The sequence below is a fragment of the Microcebus murinus genome, chromosome 10 (genome assembly GCF_040939455.1).
Source record: "Microcebus murinus isolate Inina chromosome 10, M.murinus_Inina_mat1.0, whole genome shotgun sequence".
In the NCBI taxonomy this organism is placed as follows: Eukaryota; Metazoa; Chordata; class Mammalia; order Primates; family Cheirogaleidae; genus Microcebus; species Microcebus murinus.
In genome coordinates, this window is record NC_134113.1 from 78943665 (window position 1) to 78962005 (window position 18341).

An 18341-nucleotide genomic window follows, 5' to 3' on the forward strand; every position below is an offset into this window, starting at 1 on the left:
GGTGAGGCAGCAGGATTGCTTGAGCCCAGGAGTTTGAGGTTGCTGTGAGCTAGGCTGATGCCACGGCACTCACTCTAGCCTGGGCAACAAAGCGAGACTCTGTCTCAAAAAAAAAAAAAAAAAAAAAAAATTACATTGATCATTCAACAAGTATTTATTGAGCTGCAACTCTGTGTCAGGCATTGTATTATATTAGGCATTAAAGAAACCAAAGTGGCCCAATCATGAGAACCCTACCCACCCGGAGTTTAGAGTCTAGTAAACAAATAATCATAATCACAATACATGTTAAGAAAGAGGAACCAAAAGAAACAAAGGTTTCTGGCTTACAAGCAACTGGAAGGAAGGTAGCATTATTCTGCAGTAGGTATTCTGCTAAGCACTAGGGTAACCAGGATGAATAAGACATAATTCCTGCCATCAACGAGGGCACAGTTAATATAGAAGACAAATTGTACTATGACGGACTACTGCACAGTATCAAAAACATGCTGTGACAGCCCACAGGAGACAGAGGCTCTTCGTGGAGGATTAGGGGAAGGAGAAAAGAGAATGGTACATGGTTTAATTTTGTAGATAATGGCATTCTGGCTGCCACTCCAGATTCCCCAGTCTTTCTGTCCATTCTTTGATTTACCTTATTCCTTTCTAATACATTTCTTGATGGCCTAAATTAACCAGAGTCAGCTTCTAGTGCTTGCAAACAAAAATCCTGACCAGCACATTCATCCAAAGCAGTTTTGTTAAAGAAACGATAAATAATTACATTTCAATTAAATAATAAATAAGCTACTTGTGGAATAGAGAGAACTTGAGATAAGCATTTATTTCATTATTTTATAAGATTGGTTTAGAGGTTGGACTAGACAAGGTCAAAACCTTTGAGGGTGAGAATGCTTTAGTGACATCTATGCCCACTCAAAAACTCATGCACAAATGTTCATAGCAGCATTATTTATAACAGCCAAAAAGTGGAAATAACCCAAATGTCCATCATCTGAAGAATGGATAAGCAAAATGCAGTATAGCCATACAATGGGATATTATTCAGCCATAAAAAGAAATGAGGTTGTAATATATGCTACAACATGGATGAACCTTAAAAACATTATGGGCCGGGCACGGTGGCTCACACCTGTAATCCTAGCTCTCTGGGAGGCCGAGGCAGGCAGATTGCTCAAGGTTAGGAGTTCAAAACCAGCCTGCACAAGGGCAAGACTCTATGTCTACTATAAATAGAAAGAAATTAATTGGCCAACTAATCTATATAGAAAAAATTAGCCGGTCATGATGGCGCATGCCTCCCCAGCTACTCGGGAGGCTGAGGCAAGAGGATTGCTTTAGCCCAGGAGTTTGAGGTTGCTGTGAGCGAGGCTGAAGCCATGGCACTCACTCTAGCCTGGGCAACAAAGTGAGACTCTGTCTCAAAAAAAAAAAAAAAAAATTATGCTAAGTGAAATAAACCAGACACAAAAGGCCCCATGTTATATAATTCCCTGTTTATGAAATGTCCAGAATAGACTACTCTATAGAGACAGGAAGTAGCCTAGAGGTTTCCAGGGGCTGAGGGATGGGGTAGGAAATGGTCAATGGCTGCTAATGGAGTTGGGGATCCTACCATATTGCAGGCAGGGGGATCCTATCCTGGGGTAGGATCCAGTTTCTTTTTGAAATGATGAAAATGTTCTGAAATTGGATGATGGTGATAATTGCACAGCCTTAGAATACACTCAAGAACATCGGATTGCATACTTTAAAAGAATGAATGTTATGCTATGTGAATATCTCAATAAAAAAAAAGATTTAAAAGAAAAAAGAACCAAAAGCCCCCAGCATGCAGTGTGCCCCCCGTAGCTCACCTTTTAATCTGAAGGCGTAATTCAGCACAGTCCTGTGACAACTGGCTGTTAGTTTCTTCCAAAGTTTCTAATGCCAACTTAAACTTATTATTCTCCTCTTCCAACTTCTGCTTGTTGAAATGTAGGTCTGCTACATAAGTAATCAAATCAGACACCTCTCTGCAGGTGGAAGGATGAATGAGAGTAATCTACAACATCTCTAACCCCTTCCAACCAAAATAAGGCACATGGTTAAGCCCAAACAGGCTTAACTATTCTTGTAAGAGTTTCTACTTTGCCTTCCTCTGTCATCACAAACATAATTCACATACACAATAAATATTTATGCAAATATTTATTACAATAGCATCATAGATTTTTTCCAAAATTGCCAGGTATTCATCATTTGCCAGTTGTGAAACCAACTTCCACAGCTTTTGTTTATTCCTTTTCACGTCACTCTCAACATCTGCCTCCTTCTACACTGAAGAAGTTACTATTTCTGCCTGCAATATGGTAGGATCCTGAAATAAATGAACACAGCACTCTTGACAAATTTCAGTAGGCCTTGAGGAAACAATTCCTGAAGTCTCAGGTTTACAGCCTGTGACTCACAATTTAGTGCTCATCTTTCCTGACATTTTGCATGGCTTGTTAATGAGTATGAATGTCACTCTTGCCTTGACACTAGTTCATGAACCCACTGGACTATGTGGTTCACAGCATCTCAGGGCTCCTTTCCTGTGCTGCTATCTTATCCCAGTGCTTAGCCCAAGTTGGGTAAGTGGTTCCTACTCTGCCTCTTTGCAGGGATGAACTTGAAGTGGCAAAGATAAAATAAGGGAAATGCAAAACCACCTCTCTTTAGTATCTAAAACTTACAAATTGAGTGGAAAACAGCTTTTTTTTTATTTGTTCCTATAAGGTTCTATTAAAGAACTACTTTAAAATCATTTCCAAAAGAACTTAAGATCAATATCACAACCCTACTTCAAATGGAATTCATTTTCTATAGAAAACACCATGAAGGCAATGCAGAAGGGTTTCACGAGTGAGCAAATGGTTTTGGATTACTAGTCCTAATAAGAATTTGTGTTGTCGGGTATGGTGGCTCCGCCTATTATCTTAGCACTCTGGGAGGCTGAGGCGGGAGGATTGCTTGAGCTCTGGAGTTCAAGACCAGCCTGAGCAAGAGTGAGACTTGGTCTCTACCAAAAATAGAAAAAATTAGCAGGGCATGGCGGCGCATGCCTGTAGTCCCAGCTACTCGGGAGGCTGAGGCAGGAGGATCGCTTGAGCCCAGGAGTTTGAGGTTGCTGTGAGCTATGACGACGCCACACCACTCTACTTAGGGCGACAGAGCAAGACTGTCTAAAGAAAAAAAAAATTGTGCTCCTAGTGAAACTGGTTCTAATACAGATGACATAGAATAGTCAAGAATTTAAAATCAATTATGCTAGTTCTACTGCAAAAAAAGCTAGGCGACTTTGTCATAACTGAAAAACGTAGATTTGTGAAATAAAGAAAAATAAATAAGGAAAGTTTAGAGACGTGAGGAAGCATTACAAGAAAGGACACTTACAAGACTCCTCTAGACGTGTCTCCACCCAAAGCCTCGAAGCTCCCTGATGTGGAATTTGTCCTACCTGTGGTCATCTTAACTGAAACACATACAAGAGCGTTATGAAAAACCACTGTCTCCAAACCACAAGAAAGCATCAGAGCGATCCCGAAGAGAGATGCATTTACTTGCTCCACTCGATTGAATGCTGTCCGGCTGCTCAAACACAGAATCATCGATGCTGCTGCTTGATCTACTAGTCGCTCTTTCCCTGTAGCCAAAAGACAGAGCCAGTGAGTTAGGAATCTTTGCCAGAACAGTTTAGTTCACTTTTCAGATGTTCTCTGTACTTTCCTATCCAGGTATTTCTTGTTTGTTTGTTTGTTGTTTGTTTTTGAGACAGAGTCTTACTTTGTTGCTCAGGCTAGAGTGAGTGCCATGGTGTCAGCCTAGTTCACAGCAACCTCAAACTCCTGGGCTCAAGCGATCCTCCTGCCTCAGCCTCCTGAGCAGCTGGGACTACAGACATGCGCCACCATGCCCGGCTAATTTTTTGTATATATATTTTCAGTTGGTCAATTAGTTTCTTTCTATTTTTAGTAGAGGCAGGGTCTCGCTCAGGTTGGTTTCGAACTCCTGACCTTGAGCAATCCACCCTCCTCGGCCTCCCAGAGTGCTAGGATTACAGGTGTGAGCCACCGCGCCCAGCCTATCCAGTTATTTCTTTATGAGTTTTTTTTTTAAAAAACCACTTATGCATCCAGCAACTATATGGAGCCCAATACTATGCTAGGCACTTAGAGCGATAGCAAAGAAACATAAGGCATTACTTCCGCCAGCCATGCACTGTCACCCTAATACGAAAAAGAAAACACACATACAGAGCATATGATTGGGGGACAGGAGGTCTCAATGGATTAGGAAGTAGACATCATTTAGAGTGATAAGTGGAGACTTGTGGAGCAGTAAATGCAGCCTTAAAGGATTGGGGAGGAAAGGCGTGAACAACTAATACTTTGGGGTACACTGATGGTGCCAGCATCCTCCCTTTCTCATGGAGAACCAAGTAGCCCCTGGACTAATTGTGCTTGGAGCATTTTACTCCTGAAATTTGGGAATCCTCTGTGCAGGCGTCCGTGCAATGCACAACTCCAGCTCTAGTTACAAAATAAACATATTACAATTCCAACCATTTCTTTTCAGAATCTTTATACTATAATTTAGGGTTTTTTGGGGGGATTTTTTGTTTGTTTTTTTCTGTGACAGAGTCCTGCTCTGTTGCCCAGGCTACAGTGCTGTGGCGTCAGCCTAGCTCACAGCAACCTCCAATTCCTATGCTTAAGTGATCCTCCTGCCTCAGTAAGTGGGACTACAGGGGTGTGCCACCACGCCTAGCTATTTTTTTTCTATTTTTAGTTGGCTGGCTAATTTTTTTTCTATTTTTAGTAGAAACGGGGTCTTGCTCTTCCCTCAGGCTGGTCTCGAACTCCTGACCTCGAGCGATCCTCCTGCCTCGGCCTCCCAGAGTGCTAGGATTACAGGCATGAGCCACCATGCCCAGCCTATAATTTGAGTTTTGTTACTTTATCTTTCTAAGCGTCAAATCCTTAGCTTCTTTCTGAAGCAGCCACAAAATTCTGCAGATTTGTGCTTACATCTCCTGGGTTTCCAGTGTGAGACGTCTGTCGGATTGTTGGCTGGGCAAAAACACTCACGCAGTGTTTCCATTACTCCTACAGACACACTCATCCCCATTTCTGAGTTTCTGCTCTTATATTTTGTATTTATAACCCCATGTTTCTTCCATTATATTTGTTATAGAAACAAGAGTTTCTTTTGCTCTCACTCTGCTTTACAAATGGATTGATATTTTTATCATATAATCAAACTTAAATATTTTAGAAATATTAAAAACTCACAAGAGGCCGGGCGCTGTGGCTCACGCCTGTAATCCTAGCTCTTGGGAGGCCGAGGTGGGCGGATTGCTCAAGGTCAGGAGTTCAAAACCAGCCTGAGCAAGAGCGAGACCCTGTCTCTACTATAAATAGAAAGAAATCAATTGGCCAGCTGATATATATATATAAAAAATTAGCCGGGCATGGTGGTACATGCCTGTAGTCCCAGCTACTTGGGAGGCTGAGGCAGAAGGATCACTGGAGCCCAGGAGTTTGAGGTTGCTGTGAGCTAGGCTGACGCCACGGCACTCACTCTAGCCTGGACAACAAAGCGAGACTCTGTCTCAAAAAAAAAAAAAAAAAAAAAACTCATAAGAGAACAAAAAATTAAAACTATCATGTGGAGATTATCACAGATCATTTTGGCATCTACTCTTCCCAACTTTTTCATTGACAAAAAATGAAATTATACTACCTATAGAAGCCTATTTATTTGAAATAAATACAATACATATGACCAATTTATCTTGTCAAATATTTATCTAATTATTACTTTGAATGACTAGTTAGGATTCCAGTGTATGGAAATACCTTAATTTATTTGTCTAATTTTAAATATTTAGGTTGCTTCTATTTTTCACTATCAGAAACAACCTTCTATATAAATATTACAGCATATAATTATTTTTCTCGAAGTTACATTGTCGGTCAAAGAGACTGCATATTTTTTAGGATTTGATACTATTCCTAAATTTACTCTTTAAAAAACTATGCCAACTTGCACTATGACCCATATATAAGAGGGCTTATGTTTTCATCCTTTTCCCCACTCCGACATAGCAGAGAGTAATTCTTTTAAATCTCTGTTAAACTCATGGGCAAAAAGGGTACATTTTCTTTACATGCCTTTTTTGATTACTAATAAGATTATGTATTTTTATATATTTATTCTGTCTTCATTATTCACCTGTGTATGGCAAACACCATTTCAGTCATATTTTCTTAAGTCATCTATACATGCTCACCCTGCCAGAAATCTAGCAAATGTTTCCATTCTTTGGGTTTGACGTTTTCTTTAAGCAAATCCCTAGTATGTATCTGCTGATAGCTGGAGCTCAGTGGCCAAGTGGGAAGCAGGAATTAGGTTTCCTGTGAAAGAAGATAACATGTCTCCTGTATCCGCCAGGGGCACATGGGACCATGGGTGCCATTCTCTTTCTCTACCCTTTTTTCCAATTCCATTATCCTTTCTTTTTCCCCTTCACCTCCCTATATTCTAGGCTTCCAAATTACAGTCACTGACTAGCTCCACTGGCCTTAAAAGGGAATTCTTGAATTTAAAAACATTTGGAGATTTGATGGTCAATATCAATAATGAGCTTGACTCTGATGCCAGCTCAATTCTTTGCGAGAACATAAGACTATGTGCTCCCCACTCGCCATGAGAAATGAATGTTATCAGAATTAATATATTAGAGGAACGGTTCTCAAAAGTGCATCCACTCCCCACTATCAGCATTACTAAAAAACTTGTGAGAATGCAAATTTATCAGGCTTCACCCCAGACCTACTGAATCCTGGTGGTAGGGCCCAGCAAGCCGGTTCAACATCATTCAGGTGCTTGCAATGCATGCTAAAGCAGGAGAAGCCACAGATCATAGCATTTTCATCAACAGAAATGCAGTGATTAGCATCAGTTATAATCCACTGTTAAAACAGAACTTTAAAATGCATCCTGCTGGGATTCTGATTACCATTTGGTTCTACAGTAAGCCATCCATTCTTTCATGAGCGCTTGGAAAGTTTCCAGATCCACATGGGGGTCTCTCTTCTCAGGATCCAGCACATTCCACAGCTCCTCAAGGCCACTGTCTTCAGAATCATGGCTATGTGTTTGTCTCAGGTAATCCATTATTTTGGCCACTCCGACTGAGCCTTAGGAAGAAAGGGAAATTAGTTTTCAAAGATGGAGAAGATATACTTTGACAAATGAGGTTCTTAAATCTTATATCTCCTGGATCCTAGAAACATGCCATACAACCTTCACAGTCCTGTCACGATGGCATGGTATAGCAGACCATAGGCCTTGGGCTAGAGTCCAATGGACCTACTGTCAAATCTTGGCTCTGATAATTACCAGCTGTGTGGCTATGGGAAAAAATAATCTGAGCCTCTCAACTTCTTTGTCCGTAAGATGTGAATGATGATATGTATCATATAGAGTTGTTGGGAGGTTTAAATATTGATGATATATGTAATCAATAATCACTTACGGGAGGCAATCAAAATGGCGCTATATGTTTTCTCTCATTCTTTCCTTAAAAAGCAGGTTTTTAAAAAGGAAGTTTTTCCTTTGCTCCACATAAAATTTCAGTCTCAAGTAAAAACTTCAACTCTTTTTTTGCAGGAAGGAGTCCATTCTTAGACACAACCAGTCCTACTATCACATTCAGAAGTTAAAATCACCCAGACTATGTTAGTAATTGACACACTAATCTTCTTTAAACATAAGACTTCTCTCTTACTCCAACTAGAGCCTGCTTTGGGCTGGCTGCTTGCCAGGGAGAGGAAAAACTAATTAGAAGGTTGACAGGATAGATGCGAGAGTGGAGGGTCTTCCCTTGAGGAAGTAAGGATAGAACATAAGAAAAAAGTAGGTCTCATAATTAGGAAGAGGAGATAGTTGCAAAGGGGACTGAATAACTTCAAAGGGAATATTAATTTGATGTAACATGTCATTTAGATGTGATAGTTAAGTATTGGAAAGAAATAAAACGACTAATGCAATTATTTAGAGAGATTATTTTGTTCTTTATTTGCAGTAGAACTGGAAAGAAAGCCAGAACGCCAACAAGAATATATTTATCTCATTTTCCTTCTCTAAAATTCTAAACCCTCTATCATATACCTCAAAACTAGAAAGGTCTCCTATGATGGTTAATTTATATGTCAACTTGACTGAGCCACGGGGTGCCCAGATGTTTGGTCAAACATTATTCTGGGTGTCTCTGTGAGGGTGTTTTTGGATGAAATTAACATTTAAATCTGTAGACAGAGTTAAACAGATGGCTCTCCCTAATGTGGGTGGGCCTCATCCAATCAGTTGAAGGCCTGACTAGAAGGAAAAAGCTGACCTTCCTTCAAGTGACAGAGAATTCTTCCTTTCTGGCTGCCCTCAAACTGAGACATTGGCTTTTTTTCTGCCTTCAGACTCAACTGAAATGTTGGCTTTTCCCTCATCGCAAGCCGGTTGGCTTTTAGACTGGAACTATATTATCAGCTTGCCTAGTTTTCAGGCCTTAGGACTTAGAACAAATCATTGGCTCTCCTGAATCCCCAGCTGGCTGACTCACCCTACCTCCATGATCACATGACCCAGTTTGTTATAAAAAAAAATCTCTTTAGATAGATATAGGGATGTAGATATATCTTCCCATCAGAGAACCCTAATACACACCCCATTGCCCTTCAGTGAAGCTTTCTTATTTTCTTCAGAGAAATACTTTCTTAAATCCTATCAGCATCTTGATCGCAGCCTTAGAATTCCTTAGCAAAGGATCTGGCTAAGCTGTGCCTAGACTTGTTATTCACAGATGTTGTGAGTTAATAAAATTGTGTTGTGTGGAGCTGCCAAATTTTGGTAATTCATCAATAGAAAACTAATGTAAGTAGTTTGGTATTATTACTCTGAAACTATTGTGTGTGTGTGTGAGTAAAGCAAATGAGTATTTGTACTGGTGACATTGAGAACCAGGATTGCCATTGGGTGAGAAAGGCAATTCAGTGATAAAAAAGAGACATAAGCTTTTTTTTCCGCAACGGGTTTGCCGCCAGAACACAGGTGCCGTGAAAACCACCCATAAAAGCCAAAATGGGGAAGGAAAAGACCCACATCAACATCGTCGTCATCGGACACGTAGATTCGGGCAAGTCCACCACTACTGGCCATCTGATCTACAAATGTGGTGGGATCGACAAAGGAACCATCGAAAAATTTGAGAAGGAGGCCGCTGAAATGGGAAAGGGCTCCTTCAAGTATGCGTGGGTCTCGGATAAACTGAAAGCTGAGTGTGAGCATGGTATCACCACTGATATCTCCCTGTGGAAATTTGAGACCAGCAAATATTATGTGACTATTATTGATGCCCCAGGACACAGAGACTTTATCAAAAACATGATTACAGGCACATCTCAGGCTGACTGTGCTGTCCTGATTGTTGCCGCCGGTGTTGGTGAATTTGAAGCTGGTATCTCAAAGACTGGGCAGAGGCCGGGCGCTGTGGCTCACGCCTGTAATCCTAGCTCTTGGGAGGCCGAGGCGGGCGGATTGCTCAAGGTCAGGAGTTCAAAACCAGCCTGAGCGAGACCCCGTCTCTACTATAAATAGAAAGAAATTAATTGGCCAACTGATATATATATATAAAAAATTAGCCGGGCATGGTGGCGCATGCCTATAGTCCCAGCTACCCGGGAGGCTGAGGCAGAAGGATCACTCGAGCCCAGGAGTTTGAGGTTGCTGTGAGCTAGGCTGACGCCACGGCACTCACTCTAGCCCGGGCAACAAAGCAAGACTCTGTCTCAAAAAAAAAAAAAAAAAAAAAAAAAGACTGGGCAGACCCATGAGCTTGCCCTTCTAGCTTACACACTAGGTGTGAAACAACTAATTGTTGGTGTTAACAAAATGGATTCCACTGAGCCGCCCTACAGCCAGAAGAGATACTAGGAAATTGTTAAAGAAGTCAGCACTTACATTAAGAAAATTGGCTACAACCCTGACACAGTAGCATTTGTGCCAATTTCTGGCTGGAATGGTGACAACATGTTGGAGCCAAGTGCTAACATGCCTTGGTTCAAGGGATGGAAAGTCACCCGTAAAGATGGCAATGCCAGTGGAACCACACTGCTTGAAGCTCTGGATTGCATCCTGCCACCAACTCGTCCAACTGACAAGCCCTTGCGTCTGCCTCTCCAGGATGTCTACAAAATTGGTGGTATTGGCACTGTCCCTGTGGGCCGAGTGGAGACTGGTGTTCTCAAACCTGGCATGGTGGTCACCTTTGCTCCAGTCAATGTTACAACTGAAGTAAAGTCCGTTGAAATGCACCATGAAGCTTTGAGTGAGGCTCTTCCAGGGGACAACGTGGGTTTCAACGTCAAGAACGTGTCTGTCAAAGATGTTCGTCGTGGCAACGTTGCTGGTGACAGCAAAAATGATCCACCAATGGAAGCAGCAGGCTTCACTGCTCAGGTGATTATCCTGAACCATCCAGGCCAAATTAGCGCTGGCTACGCTCCTGTACTGGATTGTCACACTGCTCACATTGCCTGCAAGTTTGCTGAGCTGAAGGAAAAGATTGATCGCCGCTCTGGAAAGAAGCTGGAGGATGGTCCTAAATTCTTGAAGTCTGGTGATGCTGCCATCGTCGATATGGTCCCTGGCAAGCCCATGTGTGTCGAGAGCTTCTCAGACTATCCTCCTCTGGGTCGTTTTGCTGTTCGTGATATGAGACAGACAGTTGCTGTGGGTGTCATCAAAGCAGTGGACAAGAAGGCTGCTGGAGCTGGCAAGGTCACCAAATCTGCCCAGAAAGCTCAGAAGGCTAAATGAATATTATCCCTAATACCTGCCACCCCACTCTTAATCAGTGGTGGAAGAACGGTCTCGGAACTGTTTGTTTCAATTGGCCATTTAAGTTTAATAGTAAAAGACTGGTTGTTAATAACAATGCATCGTAAAACCTTCAGAAGGAAAGGAGAATGTTTTGTGGACCACTTTTGTTTCTTTTTGTGTGGCAGTTTTAAGTTATTAGTTTTTAAAATCAGTACTTTTTAATGGAAACAACTTGACCAAAAATCTGTCACAGAATTTTGAGACCCATTAAAACAAAGTTTAATGAGAAAAAAAAAAGAGAGAGAGAGACATAAAAACCCAGCAGTTCTTCCAATCCACTAACCCTTGCACTGGAAGAAAGACTATGAGCTCATAATGCATTTTAGCTTCAACAAATATTAGTGCTTCCTGTATCTAACCACTGCAAATGCCTAGAAGCAACAACCATTCTTTATGCCATGATTGTGCTCTCTATATAATATTTCCCATGAAAAGTTGCCATGTACTCCTTGAAAAAATAACTGATTCCAAGGCAGGAGCAGGAAATGTACAAGATAAGCCTAGAGAATTTTATAATACAAAGAAAAACAAGGAAGCTATTCAAAACTATGGGGCACATGTCAAAAGTATTAGTACCTGGGACATCAGGCTGCACTAGGAAGTAAGGAAATGCCAATAAAAGAGGGGATATATCAGACAGATACAGGAGCCAGCTTGAAGAATGTCCTGAGGGCCAATATTGGGACAATTTGGCATCAAAATAAATAATGACAGCAACAAATTATAAACCAACAAAATGTAAGAGGAATCCAGAAATTCATAGTAACAGTAATTAACTAGTAAGAAGGTAAAGCCCTAGCCGGGCGCGGTGGCTCACGCCTGTAATCCTAGCTCTTGGGAGGCCGAGGCGGGCGGATTGCTCAAGGTCAGGAGTTCAAAACCAGCCTGAGCAAGAGCGAGACCCCATCTCTACTATAAAATAGAAAGAAATTAATTGGCCAACTGATATATATATAAAAAATTAGCCGGGCATGGTGGCACATGCCTGTAATCCCAGCTACTCGGGAGGCTGAGGCAGAAGGATCGCTCGAGCCCAGGAGTTTGAGGTTGCTGTGAGCTAGGCTGACGCCACGGCACTCACTCTAGCCTGGACAACAAAGCGAGACTCTGTCTCAAAAAAAAAAAAAAAAAAAAAAAAAAAAGGCCGGGCGCTGTGGCTCACGCCTGTAATCCTAGCTCTTGGGAGGCCGAGGCGGGCGGATTGCTCAAGGTCAGGAGTTCAAAACCAGCCTGAGCAAGAGCGAGACCCCGTCTCTACTATAAATAGAAAGAAATTAATTGGCCAACTGATATATATATATATAAAAAATTAGCTGGGCATGGTGGCGCATGCCTGTAGTCCCAGCTACTCGGGAGGCTGAGGCAGAAGGATCACTCGAGCCCAGGAGTTTGAGGTTGCTGTGAGCTAGGCTGACGCCACGGCACTCACTCTAGCCAGGGCAACAAAGTGAGACTCTGTCTCAAAAAAAAAAAAAAAAAAAAAGAAGGTAAAGCCCTTAAGGCAGATTGACAGGTAATAAACATAGCAAGAATGATGGAGACAGAAAAATTCTCATTTGGCAACCATTATCGTATAATACTAATAATTCATTCAGGCAAGAAATATCAATGGATGCTAAAAGGAATGAGTGAAAATTTGATGAGGATACTTAAATACACTCAGTGTATCTTCATTTTATAAATGCTTATTAACTACAAAGGAAAAAATAGTAACTTTACAAGGGAGAAACCTGGCAGACACCACATTCACCAAGTGATCAAAGTTAAAAGTCCTGACATAGCCTACTGAGGACACACAGTCACTTCTGTAGTATGCCTGCCAAAAATGAATAACCCGAATCTAATCAAGAGGAAATTGTCAGACATTACACACAGAAATTGGCCTATACTCTTCAAAAATTTTGGCTTGGAGTGGTGGCTCACGCTTGTAATCCTAGCACTCTGGGAGACCGAGGCGGGAGGATCGTTAGAAGTCAGGAGTCCCAGACTAGCCTGAGCAAGAGCGAGACCCCGTCTCTACTAAAAAAATAAATAAATAAAAAATAAAAAGAAATTAGCTGGACAACTAAAAATATATAGAGAAAAAATTAGCCGGGCATGGTGGCGTATGCCTGTAGTCTCAGCTACTCGGGAGGCTGAGGCAGCAGGATCGCTAGAGCCCAGGAGTGTGAGGTTGCTGTGAGCTAGGCTGACGCCACGGCACTCTAGCTCGGGTGATAGAGTGAGACTCTGTCTCAAAAAAAATTTTTTTTGAGGTCAAAAAGACAAAGAATCTGAAAAAAATGTTTCAGATTTAAAAAGACTGAAGAGATGTGATAGCTAAATACAACGTGTGACTTTTGGACTGGAACCTGGACCAGGAAACAAAAAATGCTATGAAGTCTATGTACGGTAGTGAGACAACGGACAAAATCTGAATGTGGAATTTTGAATTCGATAATAGTATTGTATCAATATTAAATATTCTGATATGTGGTCATGTGAGCAAATGCCCTTTTTTTTTTTTTTTTTTTTTTTTTTTTGAGACAGAGTCTCGCTTTGTTGCCCAGGCTAGAGTGAGTGCCGTGGCGTCAGCCTAGCTCACAGCAACCTCAAACTCCTGGGCTCGAGCGATCCTTCTGCCTCAGCCTCCCGAGTAGCTGGGACTACAGGCACGCGCCACCATGCCCGGCTAATTTTTTATATATATATCAGTTGGCCAATTAATTTCTTTCTATTTTATAGTAGAGACGGGGTCTCGCTCTTGCTCAGGCTGGTTTTGAACTCCTGACCTTGAGCAATCCGCCCGCCTCGGCCTCCCAAGAGCTAGGATTACAGGCGTGAGCCACAGCGCCCGGCCAGCAAATGCCCTTTTAAGTAGGAAATACACACTGATGTACTTGAGAACAAAAGGGCATAATATCTGCAACTTAGTCTCAAGTGGGAGACAGAGGGAGGGAAGGAGGGAGGGAGAAAAGAGGTAGAGAGAAAGGCAGGAAGGAAGGAGGGAGGGAAAGAGGGAGAGACCAATGATAAAGCAATTGGGACAAAATGTAAATGACTGATATATCTAGATAAAGGACATATGCAAATTTTTTGCACTTTTCTTAAAACTTTACATTTTGATATAATTTCAAACTAATAGAAAAGTTATACCACCTCCTTCCCTGCCAAAATGACTCTGTAGTCAACATGAAGAGATTCCTGCTGCTCAACCATGGACATCAATAAGAAAAAGATAATCATCAATAAGGCAAATAATTACAATGGATAAAATATATCAAATATGTTAAAATCATGAATTCAAAATCACACACACACAAAACTTCACTGGTCATCTTCGAAGGACGCTACAGGGATCAATTTATTATTTGCAAACTGGCAGATAAAGGGACCCAGTCAAGCTTTTATCTGTGTCTCCTTCAAGACACAAGACCCAGAATACCCAAAGAGTTGACAAAGCAGAGTGTAATTTCTCTTTATAGATGTATTCCAGCTGGTAAATTAGAAATGAATGATAGAATATTGCCATTTGGAACACCTAATGAAAGAATAGATCTAGGCCTTCATCACCAACTTTTGCCTTCTGATGAAAACACACACTATCTATGCAAAAAAATGAACCAAAAAAACCCTCAAACTTTTATCTGATTAAAACTCTACACATAGGAGACAAATAGGGTAAGTGTTCCAACAAACATACAATCACCAAATTTCAGTTTATGGGAAACTATAAAAGAGCCAGTTTCTTTAACATAAAATGCCAAAAAGAAAGATAGAAAGGGAACATAGAGATAAAGCAGACAACCAATTGCAACAAACCAACCTTTCTTGGATATTGATTTGAACAATAAGACTATTTAAGAAAAAAAAAAAAAATATATATATATATATATTACACCAATGAGAAATTTGGAACATTGACGAGATATTTGATAATATTAGGAAAGTATGTTACTTTTTCAGTTGTAATAATAGCATTATGGTCGTGTTTAAAATCAGTCACTATCTCTTATAAATATGTATTGAAATATTTACAGATGAAATAAAGTGATGTCTGGGTTGTAAAATAATCCAGGGTGGAGGAAAATGAGTGGGGTTGAAACGAGACATGAGTGGTTATAACACACATATAAGGGTTCATCATACTATTCTACTTCTGTATGTATTTGCAATGTTCTATAATAAAAAAAATTTTTAATCCAAATAAAACTAAACCCAAAACCATACTGACAGAGGATATTGTGTAAAGATATGGAACAAATCACTAACAATGGTTACTCAGGGAAATAGGATTCCTGATGATTGTTTTTCTCTCTTCTTTCTGCTTATTAATATATCATTAATTGTGTTACAATGAGTATGAATCATTTACATACTAAAAATTACTTGCAGAAATTTTAAAAAAGAACACATCTCCAAAAAATACAGAAGTGAAAAAATCTAAAATTAACTAAAAATTTTGAGTTAAACTTGTATATAGTGGTGTTATATATTTAAAATATATACTTTTTGTGGGGAAATACCTCTGCCATGTAAGTAGTTCCAATCAATGATTACAGCTGGCAAGTCAGCTGCTATGCTCAATAAAATCATCCAAGTCACTGTTAAAAAATGCAAAACAGGTACAAAGAAATTATAAAGAAATAACCAAGACCTAAATAGCCAATCTTATTCCCAAATTAGGTTGTATCCAGCAGATGTGTAGACACAGATACAGAGACACCCCCTACCCCAAACCATTTCCCTTTCTCCCGAAATAGAAAGCACAGATGACTTGGTTAGCACCACCAAATGCTCAAGCAGGTAACTTTTGACTTACCTTTGTGTTTTGTGTCACATGCATAAAAAATACTTGTGAGCACCTCTTCTTCATGGGCCCTGTGGGTGCCATCTGTTATGTCTTTACCACCATCAGCTCCTCGTTTCCATCCTAGTAGAAGAAAAAGTTTGCAAATCTAAATTTTTTTTCTGTGCTATAATGATTAATTTCCATTTTAACAAGAAAACCTATTTTAATAAACAGTCACCCACCATACTGGTTACTTAGGTTAAATGGACCAACAAAAAAGTAGTCTTAAAAGGTCTATTATTGGGCCGGGCGTGGTGGCTCACGCCTGTAATCCTAGCACTCTGGGAGGCTGAGGCAGGCGGATTGCTCAAGACCAGGAGTTCGAGGCCAGTCTGAGCAAGAGCAAGACCCCGTCTCTACTAAAAATAGAAAGAAAATTAATTGGCCAACTAAAAATATATAGAAAAAATTAGCCAGTCATGGTGGCGCATGCCTGCAGTCACAGCTACTGGGGAGGCTGAGGCAGAAGGATTGCTTGAGCCCAGGAGTTTGACGTTGCTGTGAGCTAGGCTGACACCACAGCACTCCAGCCAGGGCAACAGGGTGAGACTCTGTCTCAAAAAAAAAAAAAGATTATTCATTTTTCCTTTTACAAGTTTTTGAGGTTTTATTGAGACAGGGTCTCGCTCTGTTGCCCTGGGTAGAGTACAATGGCATCATCATAGCTCACCGCAACCTCAAACTCCTGGCCTCAAGCAAGCCTCCTGCCTCAGCCTCCAGACTAGCTGGGCCTACAGGCACACACCAGGATGCCTGGCTAATTTTTTTTCTATTTTTTTTTGTAGAGACATGATCTCACTCTTGCTCAGTGGGGTCTTGAACTCCTGACCTCAAGCAATTCTCCCACCTAGGCCTCTCAAAGTGCTAGGATTATAGGCGTGAGCCACTGTGCCTGGCCTTACTTTATAAGTTTTATAAAAGGTCGGAGAGAAGGAAAGACAGAAAGGGAAATGCATTTTTTTGCCCTTTAATGTGAAAAGTGTCCTATGAAAAAGCAACTAGTATAACACAAACAGGAATCTTTCTTAAGAAAAATAGAGAGAAAGCAGAAACTAGCTCTACAGATAATGTATCATTTTACATTGTTTTGTTTTTCAGTGCCTATTACACATGGCACTCTTGCAGTCTCCTAAGTAGAGTTCCCTACATTCCCATTGGCCTGCAAAATTCACATGCTCCCCTGGCCCACGTCCTTGGCTCCTGCAATGGAACCCACACTCCAATACATGTTTGTTTGACTCTTACACAAAGAAATGCCAACACGGTCACTTCAGCAAGACACCTGAGGACCGTATGAATTTTAACACCCCTGTATCTGTGTATTCCCATCGTGACATTCTGATTTGGCCTGGAGAAAGTCTGTTTGCAGGTCAGTGGAGAAATAGCACATGATTATAAATACAATCCAGAATTTCTATCAGGTTTTTAACTGGAAGCATCAAAAATACTTACATTTTACACATAAGATTTTCTTTTAGGGGAAGGAAACAAACATGGCTAAAACAGAAAAGGAAAGATGGATGTTTCCATCCAAACTTTAATAATGTGGATTTGGTTTTTTTTTTTCAGTTCAGGTATTTTAAATGTAGATATGCTTATTGCTCTACTGGGAAAACAAACATTAAAAGATGACTATTTACCATCTTCATTCAGAGATAATTTCTTGACCACTGAAACCTGAGGATCCAAACATTCAGAGCTCCGACAAAAGTTGGAATCAAAGTCGAGTGTTAAGGCACTAAAATGATTGTCACTAGCATAGTTATTCAAACGCTCGCTAGAGGAGAACTCCTGTTTTCTGGTCTGTGACATCGAAGATGTGTAAGTCCTGTTGCTCGCCGACCTCGGCTTTGAGATGTTTCCAGAGCTTGTGAGAATAACAGAGTATGTCTCAGCCTCAGGGGGGCTGAGGTGAGCACTGGATGGGGTTCCTGGAGATAGTATTTGAGGAGCTGAAGCGAAGGTGTCAACGGTGTCATAACTTGACAAATGAGAGTCGGGCACAGGAATGTGCGCAGCTGTCAGTTTCCTCAGTACCTCTTCAAAATTTCTCTTGGTGTTGGTCTGTGGACTATCAAAACTGCTAGACTGGTATTTGATTATCTGTCGAATCGGATCTGAAATGGCTTCTCTCCTTTGGATGGCTCTGATTTTTCTACAAATGCTTTCCACTGGGTTATGCCGCTTCCCAGGGACTTTCCTTGCAGAGGCCATTGGTGACTTCTCCCCCGGTTACACAGACGAAGTGGCTAAAGTATAGGAAAAAGTAGACACATATTTAAAAGTTAGCATTGTCCTAACAATAATTGAGCAACAGGCCATTTATTCCCAAGTCAACTTTGGAGGGCTCGAGACCAGACGCTCAATTGCTTTAAGCAACTTTCCATGCATTTAACTTTGGCAATCAAACTTCTAGGAAAGAACAGCTGACATACGTAAAGGATTTACCATGTGCCAGGCATAGTGCTAAGCTCTATACCCTTCATCTCATGACTTCAAAACAACTCCGAGGGCCGAGCTCATGGTGGCTCATGCCTGTAATTCT

At 40.9% G+C, this 18341-nt stretch overlaps 1 protein-coding gene and 1 pseudogene across 1 annotated transcript in view; one reads left to right on the plus strand and one right to left on the minus strand.

Moving 5' to 3' along the window:
* IRAG2 (inositol 1,4,5-triphosphate receptor associated 2) overlaps positions 1-18010 on the minus strand; it is a 97694-nt gene extending 79684 nt beyond the window's left edge. Inside the window, exons 1-6 of the mRNA XM_076007558.1 lie at positions 17437-18010; positions 15767-15877; positions 7049-7229; positions 3588-3670; positions 3421-3499; positions 1860-2018 (exon numbers count right to left, since the gene is read on the minus strand). Of these exons, the coding sequence (XP_075863673.1) occupies positions 1860-2018; positions 3421-3499; positions 3588-3670; positions 7049-7229; positions 15767-15877; positions 17437-18010 (1187 nt within the window). The remainder of the gene's footprint in view (positions 1-1859; positions 2019-3420; positions 3500-3587; positions 3671-7048; positions 7230-15766; positions 15878-17436) is intronic.
* On the plus strand, positions 9095-11202 carry LOC142873407 (elongation factor 1-alpha 1-like; annotated as a pseudogene).
* Positions 18011-18341: the final 331 nt, after the last annotated feature.